Source organism: Calypte anna, chromosome 2, assembly GCF_003957555.1.
Source record: "Calypte anna isolate BGI_N300 chromosome 2, bCalAnn1_v1.p, whole genome shotgun sequence".
Classification (NCBI taxonomy): Eukaryota; Metazoa; Chordata; class Aves; order Apodiformes; family Trochilidae; genus Calypte; species Calypte anna.
This window is the reverse complement of record NC_044245.1, coordinates 104,665,246-104,677,990: the sequence shown is the minus strand read 5'-3', so window position 1 is coordinate 104,677,990 and position 12,745 is coordinate 104,665,246. Positions and strand designations below refer to the sequence as shown.

At 37.8% G+C, this 12,745-nt stretch overlaps 1 protein-coding gene across 2 annotated transcripts in view; it reads left to right on the top strand.

Moving 5' to 3' along the window:
* OSBPL1A (oxysterol binding protein like 1A) overlaps window positions 1-12,745 on the top strand; it is a 74,982-nt gene that overhangs the window by 9,298 nt on the left and 52,939 nt on the right. For both annotated transcript variants that reach the window (XM_030444802.1, XM_008497585.2), the window contains exons 4-13: window positions 1,927-2,001; window positions 3,070-3,181; window positions 4,265-4,350; window positions 6,897-7,041; window positions 7,754-7,821; window positions 7,908-7,952; window positions 8,951-9,024; window positions 9,110-9,173; window positions 10,058-10,159; window positions 11,684-11,809. In XM_030444802.1, the coding sequence (XP_030300662.1) occupies window positions 1,927-2,001; window positions 3,070-3,181; window positions 4,265-4,350; window positions 6,897-7,041; window positions 7,754-7,821; window positions 7,908-7,952; window positions 8,951-9,024; window positions 9,110-9,173; window positions 10,058-10,159; window positions 11,684-11,809 (897 nt within the window). The remainder of the gene's footprint in view (window positions 1-1,926; window positions 2,002-3,069; window positions 3,182-4,264; window positions 4,351-6,896; window positions 7,042-7,753; window positions 7,822-7,907; window positions 7,953-8,950; window positions 9,025-9,109; window positions 9,174-10,057; window positions 10,160-11,683; window positions 11,810-12,745) is intronic.

Sequence of the window (12,745 nt, the reverse complement as noted above, 5' to 3'; positions counted from 1 at the left end):
GAATTAAATAGTTGGGGTGTTAAGATGCGGTCAGTTTACAAGCACTCAAAATATTGATACTAGAAGTTTATACAGTAGTGTACAGCTCTTTGCACGGTGTTTACAGATGTCAGTACATAGCTAACTTTCTTATGAAGTGTTTGTGCTTATGTAACCATCTAAATATAGAAATTAAAGACACATAGAATATAGGTATGCGCTTGTGAAAGCTTCAGCCCTTTTCAAGCTCAGTGGACATATTCATATAGTAAGCCAGAATCTGATACCATGTGAATGCAAAAGTTTTAAGGGCCTGAAAAAAAACCAACCAAACAACTAAATCTAAATCTGTGATCTAACTGGTTGGAGCACATAAAAATATGTCCAGAATTCTTTGCAAAGCAACTTGTATGGGTTTCTTTCCTGGCACAGCCTAGCACAGTTTGACTCATTGTTTCTTTCTAACATCTTTGAAATAATGAACTGTTGATAAGATTTGAAATGATGGACCTCTGTGGTCAAAGCTCACCTATTTGTATCTTCATAGCCACATTTGCATTGCATTTGCAGTTGTTTCCAAGTGGTTTTTGTTTTGCTTTTTTTTAACTGAAGCTATCCTGGGGGATGAGTTAATGCTAGCTGCATTATACCCCATTCCTGTTTGAAAAGTTCTACCCTACATAGCAGGAACTTGTTAAACAGCTTCAAATGGAAAAGTAGCCAATCTAAACTCAAATTTCATTCAGAATAAAGGCTACCAGCCATAATTGTGGCTAAAGCAGAAAACAAAGTTGAGATTTCTATGAGAAGCTCTTCTCCAACCTACACATCTGCTCTGTAGATAATGCTTCTCTCAGTCCAAGTGAGCTACTTAAAGAAGAAGGTAAAGTTTTGTCACTTCATGCGTTTATTAACACTTCCAGAGTTGGAAGAGTATGTGTAACTTTGTACTTTCTTCTTTGACTACAGGGCTCTTAAAAGGGTATTATTTAAAGAATAGGAGGAATACAAAAAGGAAGGTGTGTAACTCTGAAAGCTAGGTATATACAGGTGTGTCTGTACTTCTGCCTGGTCTTTGTGCTCAAAAAAGTGAGTGAATGAGGTATTATCAGAAACAGCTCTGGAACTAGTATTTGTTCATTAGTTAGCTTTGGGCAGGCAGCAGATCTTTGGCTAAATTATGTGATCTAAACATATCTGAGAGTTGTAAATATCCTACCCTCTTCTTTGAGAGGTTAAGTGGTATAGAAGAAATGCTTAAATAAGAGTTAAGTATTTCTTGGTATCCTGGAACAAACAGTCTTTCTTTCAGAAAAAACGTGTGGGATAGAGAAAATCTGTGAAAAGAGGAAGGGAGATTCAAGACAAAGGTTGTAGAAGAGAAAAGCAAGGAGGAGAAATGTTAATTTTCAGAGGGTGCCATCTTAATGCTGACGTGGATGTCTTTACTTCAAGTGAAATAGCAGCAAGAGATGCCTACAGAGAATGTCACTTTTTAGATCAGGAGCAGCAGAAGGCTCATGATACTGTGCATAGAGATGTAATATGCATATGCATGTTATCAAGTACAATCACAGTTCTTTCATTAAGTTTGATTTTATTTTTCTTTTTGTATTTCCTAACAACCCCCAAAACAAACCCTAACAAACAACACCACCTCCATCCCCAGCGTTAAACTTATTTTATACATACCTTCTTTTCAAAAGTGAGAGAGATGACTGGGGAAAAAACACAGGAGGCTTTTCATTTTTGAAGCTGTTTATAAAATGCTGGTTATGAATCTTACATATATACTTTACCTTTGCCTCCAGGATGGCAGTGTTACAATTCTGATATGATTTGCCACAAGGCCTATATTAGTGTTCTCCTGCTTCTCTTAGTCAAAGGAAAGAGCTATAAAGTTCTTCTTGAAAGGGCATTTATATGTCTTTTGGTCTTGCTGTTTAGGCTGGTGCAGATGTGAACGTGCTGAATGACATGGGGGACACTCCACTCCATCGTGCAGCTTTCACAGGGCGCAAGGTAAAGTATGTTCACTTTTTTATAAGCTCCAGTAGTAGAATTATTAAGGAAATACGAGCAATAGTATCGCTTTAAAAAGATGCCTTGGTGCAGGGTGTTCAAAAGAGTTAGGCATATAGCCTAGCTGCTATAACTGTCCAAAACAAAACCGTGGTGCAAGTATCTTTTCTTGAAGACAGGAGAAGACTGGTCCATGGTTTTCCTTATTATACTTTGTCATATATTTTTAGCTTTTCATTTGTAAAGATTTAGCCCTCAGATACAAACAGTAGTTGCCATCCATTGCAGCACTATGCATCCATGTGTAACTAACTGATGCTGCTTCTATTCTGCTTCTGCTGTGTGCCAGAGAAAATGCTTAAGCCTAGCACTATCTCTAGCTGCAGGCACTAATTATCATGTGGAAACCAGTGTGTAAAGGTATCCCTTCTACTGATGAAGTACAACAGATTAATTTGTGTTTGTGCCTGCTTTGACACAGTAAAAAGAGTAAGCATTTTTCTTCCTAACTGTGTATTTATATAGAAAGGGACTATATTGTTTTCATCTGAGTGGCTTTAGGAGAGCAGACACTATAAGATAGGACACACTGGTGCATTCGACATCTGGAAGTGCTGTTACTTCATAGAAAACTCGAACTTAAGACCTTTTCATAAGCCTGTAATGTGAGACAAGTTTGATTATTTCCCACGTCACCATTGTTCCCAAACTAGTACTGCCTCTGTGGATAACATCTTGGCCCTTCTGAAGGACTGACTCTTGTCAAAAGAGCCCATCAGCTATTTCTATCTGTCAAATCTGGCATTCACACCAGAGACACTCGCTTTTAAACCAAAGCAGGTTTGTTGAGCTATAACTTAGCTCCTGGGTTAGTTCCTTCAGCTTGACTGATGCTAGAGAGGTTTGCACTGAGCCCCACTCTCCAATCTCTATAAAACATCCCTTCCTGGTTTCGTATGTCATCAGGGCTGAGCAGCCATTGCACAGCTCATTTTATAGGATGTCAGTAGCTGAAAAGCCTGATTGTGGCTTTGTGATAAGAGAAGTATTTTTCAAATTGTTTTCCAGGAACTGGTGATGTTACTCTTGCAGCATAATGCTGATACTTCTATTGTTAATGGGAGTGGAGAAACTGCAAAAGAAGTTACTCACGATAAGGACATAAGGAATATGTTGGAAGGTAACTTTTATAGGTCATAGCCTGCTTTTGTGTTGTTTGTGGGATTTTTGTACATTCTAGAAGCTGTTTTTTCTCTTGCAAGTTATGGAAGTTCAATTGAACTTTTTCTTTAAATTTGATCACTAAAAAGGTTAATTTTTGGTTCTTCAGTGCGAACAGCTGGTTTCTTTTTCCCAATATGTCTGCATGTGACCTAGAGTTAATTATCAGGAATGCTAATAGCATTATTCAAGAGAACATTTCAATCCTGTTGGAGTAATCCTTGCTAAAGCTCTGAACGATGTTTGGCAGTCACAGCCTTAGCTCACTGGGAGAGGGAAAAACTCAAGTCAAGAATAGCAAATGGCTTTGTCAACAGAATCACTGAAGAACAAGATTTTGAACAGTTTGTGAAGGTGATCCCCTTCTTGATTAAGTTTAGGACTTGCTATTGCTGTCTGAGAGGTTATGTCAAAAGGGGGATAAAAGTAAAACCTCTTCCCCTCATTTCCTCCATTGCCTCAGAGGTCTTGGAATTGAGTGAGATGGTGTCCAAATCCTTACATATGTTCACTGCTGACAGGTTTTGTGAGTTCAAGGGCTGAATCCTGGTATTATTATATGATACCCCTAAAAGCTGCTGAAGCTCTGTGTCCAGCATCACAGGCTACATATGTGAAAAGGGTTCTCACTCATTATTCCACATGCAGGTGCACAGATAACAGTCCTTTCTTCTGCTCATCTGTGTTGTTAGAGTATAAAAGTTAGAATTAAAAATTCAGTAGGATAACAGTAAGAGAAGAAGAGAAACAGGAAAGAACACAGGAAAGATTGGGTAGGGATATATTTTTTACTAGGGAGTAGGATTGGGTTTAAAAAAATGCATATGTGTATATACTGCCACATGTCTTGTAAAATACACTATTTTGAAAATATTTTTGCTCTGATATAATTTTCTTAAATATTCAATTTTTACCTGTCCCATATAATACTGGAAGCTCTTGTTTCTCTAGGCTTGTTTGGAATATTTTCTTGAATGCTGTACTTTATATGTACTTGCTACTTTATCAAGACTGACCTTAAATATGAGTTTTCTTCAAATAGCAGTGGAAAGGACACAGGAGAGGAAACTGGAAGAAGAACTCTTAGGAGCAGCAAGAGAGGGTGAAACAGGGAAACTGACTGCCTTGGTAAGAATTCAAGTCTTTGTAATAATTTTGTGCCAAGTGGATCAAGCAGTAGTGCTATTGTAGCAACATGTGACATTAGGCTTTGCATTTCAAAGTGCTGTGATTTCAGAAAGTAATACTGTGCACTGTGTTATGTTAAGGTGCTAACCCCTCAAGGGTTTTAAAGTCTCCTTTTTGTAGACTGTGAAGAAAGAAAGGATTTTCAGCTTCTTTCATGTTACAGTTTTCTAAAGATTCTGCAGTCAGTTATAAGTAGCAGTGTAATGGTTCTATCTCTACTAACATAAGCTGGTTGGTTTTTTGTGAGTGCCAGCTGGGTTTTGAAGGAGGGTCTTAGTGCTTGAACTCAAGCTTTTGAGAGACCTGAAGAGGTTCCTTGGGAATAAGATGTGGTATGGAACACTTTCTACCTAGTTACTACCTTTAGTAATACCTTTTAAGACATCAAGGCAATCTGAATACTTCCACTGAATGGAAAATTCACAAATGTGAGATATATATATATATATATATTGAGAAATTTGACCTTTCTGCCTAGAAGCTGGAGTGAACACCTATTCAGAATTTATTTCCATCCTTTATGTTTACCTGTTCTAGTTTGAAGAGCTCTTGTCTATCAAACTTCTAGCATGGAAGCTGCTTTTAAATCTTTGGTCATCCTTGTAATTATGATTTGAACTTTCTGTACTATCACCTTTGAAAAAAAGAGAGTACCAGAGCTGTAAAATATGGAAGAATAGTGGATTAGTACTAATGATTGTTCTAATTGTCCTGCTTTTGCAAGAGGGCACCACTTGAAAGATACCCTTTTATGGTTAATTTTCTTACATATGTGTATATATATATATATAAAAATCAAAAATATACCGTACTGAATATTGTAAAACGGTTGTCTGGAACAGAAAATTTAATGGTGTGGTTTCTCTAAATCTTCTAATTGGACTTCAGACCATTTTTCTTCTTTTTTAGCATATGCTTTAACTTTATAACTACTCCTTCTATTGAAGTTTCTTGAAATCAAACAGTGGGTTTTGATCTTATGTCAAAATTCTCACTAGATTGCAGTATGTTTGCTGCCTCCAGTAGCTGAATACTAACCCAAGCTTTTTAATTTCCCTGATGCAAAACCAGTGTGTTCTTCCTGTGAGTTCTGAAAACATACTGTACATGTACTGAAATTACTGGAGAGCTTTTAATCTCAATGAGCTGATGCATGAAACTTACTTCAAAATACTGCCTTGTAACAAGGTGCAAGCTGCTGAAAGCACAGGCATGTAGCTTAAAAGGTGTGGAGGCAAAAAGTTTGGAGAGGCAGAGATAAGGCAATTGTAAAATAGCTGGCTGGGAAGAGCTAAAACTGGGGAATCCTCAGGGACTCAAGTGCTTGACCTCAGTGCTAACCATGTTATACTTCCCCAAGCTGTCTCTTCTTGGCTTGTGTCCTCTTTTCAATGGTAGTGTAACTGACAGCTGTAACACTTGATCTTTTACAGGGCTATTTCTGAAGCACAGTTAGGTGGCTACTATTGGCAGCAGTTTAAGTTACTGTCATGGGATTTCTTTATTATAGACTAATTTCATTAAGATAGCACATGGCTAATGCAAAAGGCTTAAACTCTGCTTCTCCAAAATCATTGTGGTCTACTTGTGACTAGACTCCTAATACTACTTAACTTATCTTTATTTAAGCCTAACAGGACTGCTTTAATACAAATGGTGGATATTGCATAAATTGGTTTGGGCTGGAAGGGACCTTTAAAGATTATCTTGTCCAGCTCCCATATACACATTCAATAGACACATTTAAGTAGAAATGTACTAGTATTTTAGGGTGGATAGTAGCATCATGTTTAGTGATCCTTTTCTTTCAGGTCAATTTCTTGAAGCATTCATATTATGCCCATGTAAAGCTTTTTTTTCTTTTTTTTCCACCTCTATTACCTAGGTGCTCTCATCTTCAGTTCTCACAATAGTTAAGACCTCAGAATGTAGCAAAACCAACTAAACTCGGAGCTTCTAACTGGCCTTGGGTAGCTCTGTCATTGAGGCTGGCAGTTTGGCAACACTTCTGTACAAAGTTCTTGTTCTCTGAAACAGGGTGGCCACACAAATTTGTGCCAATTTTTGTGGCCTGTGCCAACTTTCAGACTATGCCTGGGAGTCCTCAACAGAGAACAGCAGAATTTTGGCTGTAGAAACACAGTGCTGCTCAAGCAATATAAATGACTGAACTGCAGTCCCAGAGAACTCTATCTGGCACCCTGTAATTGAGCAGGATAAATGTATCAGTGTTGTGCAATAGAGGTAGAAAGGGCATAGCAAGCAAAAAACTGACTTTCCTTACTCTAGGTGAATATATTACTGGGTTATTGTAGTCCTTGCCCTTCTTATAACACTTCCTACATGCCTTCTTTTTTTTTTGTTAAATCTACACCAAAGTACCCTAATTAGGAATGGCTAAATTTGAAAAGAATATATGTGGCATGAAGAGGGAGGAAAACTGTTAAGTAAGCAAGGCTGGTTTTTTTGGTTTTTTGTTTTTCCAGTTGAACAAGCCCAAACCACCTGATATCAATTGTACAGATCAGATGGGGAACACGCCATTGCATTGTGCAGCATACCGTGCCCATAAGCACTGTGCATTGAAGCTTCTGAAAAATGGAGCAGACCCTAAAATAAGGAACAAAAATGGTGAGTACCAAATGCAAATACAGGGAGTGTTAGAAGGAATCATAAATATAACAGTTTTGTTTCAGGTGGAATCTCAGTGCTTTATGAGCTCTTTGTATCACTAATAAGGGAAGTCCCACTCTGACTACACTGCAAAAGACTTAAGGATTGTAGCAAAATACTCATTGTACATACTTTTATTTTCCAAACTTACCCATTACTGGTAACTTTACCACCTGTCTGTCTTAACCATTAACTATGTCTGGCTTTTGTTTTCTTGATGCTAAACACTGAGCACAGGTAACGAATAAAGTGGTAAGACTGAAGGTGTGGCCCAGACAATGTGACTTTTCAGAAGGAAGCTGCTAATGGAAGCAAATCCATAAAAATTTTATGCAGATGTTACACAGACCGTGTATTTGTCATCTGATTGAAGATGCCTCTGTCTTGGTATTTGGGAAGGTTCTGAACTGCTACATATATAGCTGAAGTGCAAAACCAAACTGAAGTAAGAGCAAAGGCCTCTTCTGTGGCCAGTAGAACTCAAAGGTGGTTGAGAGCCTTGTTAATCCTCTGACTCTGAGGAGCTTATATTCCCCAGTTCCAAGTAAACTTGAATGCTTATGGGGCCAAACTTTAATGGGTAAACACAGTGTCACGGTGCTTTATTTTTAAGTATGTCTAGCTTTATATGCATCAAATTCTCATGCCTTGTCTCTTGATTACTAAACAGATCAGACACCCCTTGATCTAGCCCAAGGTGCAGAAATGAAACTGATACTGGGAGGAAAAACTGGAAAGGTAGGAGGTTTTATACCCATTTTAAATGCCACTTGCCAAGGCTGTCTATTTGAACCAATTCTTATTAAGCTTTAATTTCTGTGCAGGTTATCAACAAACCCCTGAGACGATATGAAGGTCTCCTGTGGAAGGTATGTCTTATTCCCTGTTCTAAAATAGCTTGTAAGGTCTCCAAGTATGTAATTTTCTGTACCTAAGTGAGAACTGACAAATGAGGGAACTCTTGAATAATACATCTGTAAAATTATTTGACTTCAATTTAGTATATTGGCTAAATTATATATGGCCTGGCTGAGTGGAGCAGTTACTAGATTCATGGCACTCTGATCGTAACCTCAGATAAGGTTACGATCCCTTAAATCTCTTTTCATTTCCTTGATAATTTTTGTGGCAAAGTTTCACTGTGGTAAGGTTTTGTGCCTTGTCTGTGTGGTGGGCAAAATGTTCTGTGCTATATATTTCCTGGATAGATGTGCTATTCTCCAATAATCTATAATATTTTATCACAAGTTCACCTTCTTCTGGAAATCTAAAAACTTTAAAAAAACAAATGTCAGTTAAATACTTGTTTAAAGCTTGGTTTTCCCTTGTTAAAAAAAGCTCTCTCAGTATTCTACATGAATGATTAGTTTTTATCTGCCTTGATGAAATCTTTGAAGACTCTCTGAAATTTCCTTCTGTGTAAATTTTCCAATATATCCACTCTAAATTGTATTATAAGGAACTGTTCTTAGACCAGAACACTGTACTAAAGCCTGTGAGAGGTAGAAGCTGGATATCTCATTGTGTTTCTCATTTGATGCTATACAGTAGAATTATGTGGTGATCAACAACCTCTATAATGTCAATAAATGCAGCATTTTATTAATTAATTTCTTTCTGAATAGCAGGCTCAACAAAACCTTTTTTTTCAGTGTTTCCAAAACCAAGAATAGCACTGTAATTGCAAAATATTCTCGGGTTAAACTGATTGTGAAGATATGTAAAACCTAAAGGGTTTTCATAGTGACTGTCAGTTTTGTGTTATAGCCTTCAACCTATTAAACTTACTGGGAATAGTAACTCCAGCTTTTAACCTTACTTGGCCTTTTTTGGTTTGCTTTTTTTTTTTTTTTTTTTTTTTTTTTAGAGCTCACGATTTTTTGGTTGGAAACTCTACTGGATAGTTCTAGACCATGGAGTTCTTTCCTGGTATCGGAGACAGTAAGTTCTGTGTTTACATGTTTGATAAGTGATTTAAACAGCTTTAATCTTCTTCAATTTACTAAATCTTTTTTTTTTCTTTAAGAGCTGATGCAGTTAATAATGATCATCGTCAGGGATGCAAGCATCTAACTCAAGCTGTCTGCACGGTAGGAAGTGAAGTGACTGTAAATGCTTTTCATGTGATGGTGTTCCATACCTAGACAACAGAAACTTTAGCTAGGTTTCTAAGCATGACTTTATTGTAAAAAAAGGGGGAAATCTTGCATTATTTCTTGAAGAGCCAGTGTTTATTGCCAAGTATTCTTGCAGGTAAAGTGGCAATAAAGTTCCTTCCAGAGTTAGGAAGATTTACACAACCTTAAGGCTTCTGAAAAGCATCTCTTCAGTGTTAGAAAACAACTCTGAAGCATGTGATAGAGCAAAGCTCCAGTTCCTCCTGTAGCTGTCACTGGCTGCTTTTGACTGGTTGTGTGACATCAGTTCTCCAACTAAGATCCACTTTTCAATACTGAAGGTGACTTTAGGAAAACTTCCTTGACTGGAAAGGATGAACAGAGGACAGAGGAAAGAGAAGCCAGGTGTCATGTGTAATACACAGGAAAATTAAGTGTTTAAGGAGAATGCATTAAGAATCACTTTAGTACTTTCTCTTCTGTGATTAACCTGCCTTAGTATATAGACTGGAGCTGTAAGTTCTGTTAAATTACAGTACTCTATTAGAAGTTACTCTTGTTTTTCTATATGTACAAATTCCTTAATATTGGTGGTCTTGCACCATTGCTTAGACTTCGTGCAAATATAAAATTTTCACGTCAAGAACCTCTGTATTCTCACTCCTGATGAAAAGAGCTAGTCAGCACACGTTGCAGAACTGTTCTGACCAAGCCTTTTTTGAACTAAAGTTGTTTTGTATCAAAACTGAGGCAAAAACTTCTGAGTTAAGAGTAAAAGTAGATAATCACTCAACAGTTTTGTCTCCTCTTACTGATTCCCTATACTAATTATACTGTTTTTCTTCATCTTGCTTTAGGTAAAATCTACAGACAGTTGCTTCTTTTCTGTTAGATGTTTTGATGACACTGTTCATCGTTTCAAGATTCCTAAAAATAGCCATCCTTCTCAAACTAGAGAGGTAATAATGACTCTTTAAAAAAGGCTGTAAAATCTAATAATGCCTATAATAATTTGCATTTCACTTGCTATGGATTTATCACTAGTGAGTTCAGTATCTTGATCATCAAGAGTTGGTGACGTAAGTGCATATATTAAATCTTCTAGCATAACTATAGACTAAGTAGCAAAAATAATCAGGTTGTCATTCTCGTCTTAAAAATAAATACCACTATGTTGTACGGCTCTGTGCCTGTTTTATGTCCTGAAATCTAACTTCCTCTTTTTCTTTAACTTCTCCATGTGGTCAACTACTATTGCAACTTCCTTTTGTTGCACTTTCTTTCAGAGTTCACTATTCTGAAGAAAAGAATGTTTAATGGTACAGTCTACTCATAGCCATGTTTAATGGTACAGTCTGCTCATAGCCATGCTCCAAGATGACCTAATGAGTTATAGTTTTGTAAGGATTGATCTGAAACAAGAATAGCTTTTATTTCTTTAGGAATCTTTGTGCCATAGTTACCATCATACTTCTGTGGGTGTATTAACTAGAGATGAAGCACAATAGGAGGGAACTGGAGTACTGTGCCAGTTCTGGGTTCCCCAGTACAAGAGAAATGCAAACATACTGAAGAATCCAACAAAGGGCCTTAGGTTATTAAAGGGACCAGACCTTCACTAACACTAGGAAAGGCTCAGAGAGCTGGGACTGCTCAGCCTGGAGCAGAGAAGTCCTAAGGTTATCTTATCAAGATAGAGAATTGTGCATGTAAATGCATGAAGAGAGTTCAAGGGAGGGATGGAGCCAAGATTTCATCAGTAGTGCCTGGTGACAGGACCAGAGGCAAAGGGCACAAACTGCAACACAGGAGGTTCCCTCCTGAACATAAGAAAAAATGACAGGCACTGAGCACTGGCTCAGGTTCCCCAGAGGGGCTGAGGACTGACTTGCTATCCTTGAAAAAACTCAAGAGCTGTCTGGACGTGGTCCTGGCGAACCATCTCTAAGAGACTCTGCTTGAGCTGGAGGGGTTGGACCAGAAGACCTCCAGACATCCCTTTCAACCTCAGCCACTCTGTGGTTAAATGACCAGGAAAAGAATCTTTAACGTTAAGAACTGTACACAGAGTCTGTCATGCACAAAAAGACAGACTTTGTTGCGGGGTCTTGCTGTCAGTGCAGGAAAGATGCAAAATACATTCCCTACAGTCTTAATAGATGCAGGTTGTGTTGTTGTTGGGGTGGTTTTTTTGTTGTTTTGTTTTGTTTTTTCTGTGACATTGGATAGACTAACAGGTGGGCTTAAAGTTTGTGCTCTACAATTTGAATGAAGTCTGTAGCACTCTTGACTACAGAGTATCACATCTTCAATACATTACAATTTTTAGCAGTCTTTCCTGTTTCTTAAGGTGTCTTGTTTCACTAATGAATATTTTATTCACGTGCATAGAAGATTTTATTTTTTTCTTCTGTGTGCATGTTGCTGCCTTCTGGGGATGACCTTTGAAATATTTATTATTAATTTTGTCTTTTTCTGTTCAGAGTTGGCTGGAAGCAATAGAAGACCACTCTGCATATAGCACTCATTACTGCACACAGGAACAGTTGAGTAGTGATGACGAGGAAGATGATACAGTATCTGTTACAGAACTGCAGGATACTCTGAAAGTATGTATAGAGTATTTATTTGACTTGTTGCAGATTGCTGTTGTGTTGAAATACTTCAGTATACTTTTGTCTAGAAGTAATGATTCTTTCATCTCAGGGTTGCGTAGCTGCTGCTTGTAATTGCAATGATTACTGTCATGTGTTACTGTTTGGGCTGTACACAGAAGATGTATCATAGATGTATCATAGCTACAGGGTTGTGGGTTTTGGTTTTACCAGCACTACTGCAAAGTGGAAAGTTGCTTGAGACTTTCAGCCAGGAGGTGGAGCCCTGTGCACTGTACTTGGTGTCAACAAGATTGGAAGGTAACTTTGATTTTATTGCCAGAAAGCTGGCAATAAAATGGCCTAGAAATAAATGGTCCTTTAGTACCTCAAGTCACCTTAGGGAAGCATTGTACAGCTATTTTTCAGACCTCCAATGGAAAGGAGTCTTCCTGGATAATTTCAGCATCCTGTAATTCTTGTTTTTTGCTGTATATATACTTCTAAAACCTTTTACTTGAAGGGAAAGTTGACACTGCTGTGTAACAATCATACGGCTGAATTCCCAAGTAGTTTGTACCATACCTTTTGGTACAAGAACTCAAAGTATCCCATGGCAGGGCAAAAATAGGAGGGTAGCTGTGGCTGACAGTTCACAGCAGTCTAGAGAGGAAGATGGTGATATCTAACAGATAACTGACCCCACGTTTAAATGCAGGCTTGGAATATGATCTTGGTGTGGGTTCCTGCATATCACTGTACCTGCCATACATTAGTTAACTTTTGTGCCTGCTTATTTTGGCCTTAGGTTTATCAAAGAACAAGCAATGGGACTTTCTGTATTTTCAAACTTTTTTTTAATAAAAAAGAGGGGGAAAAACAGAAGTGGCACACACAACATAGCTTTTGGGGTTTGGTTTGCCATGCCAATTTAAACAAAAGCAAATATAA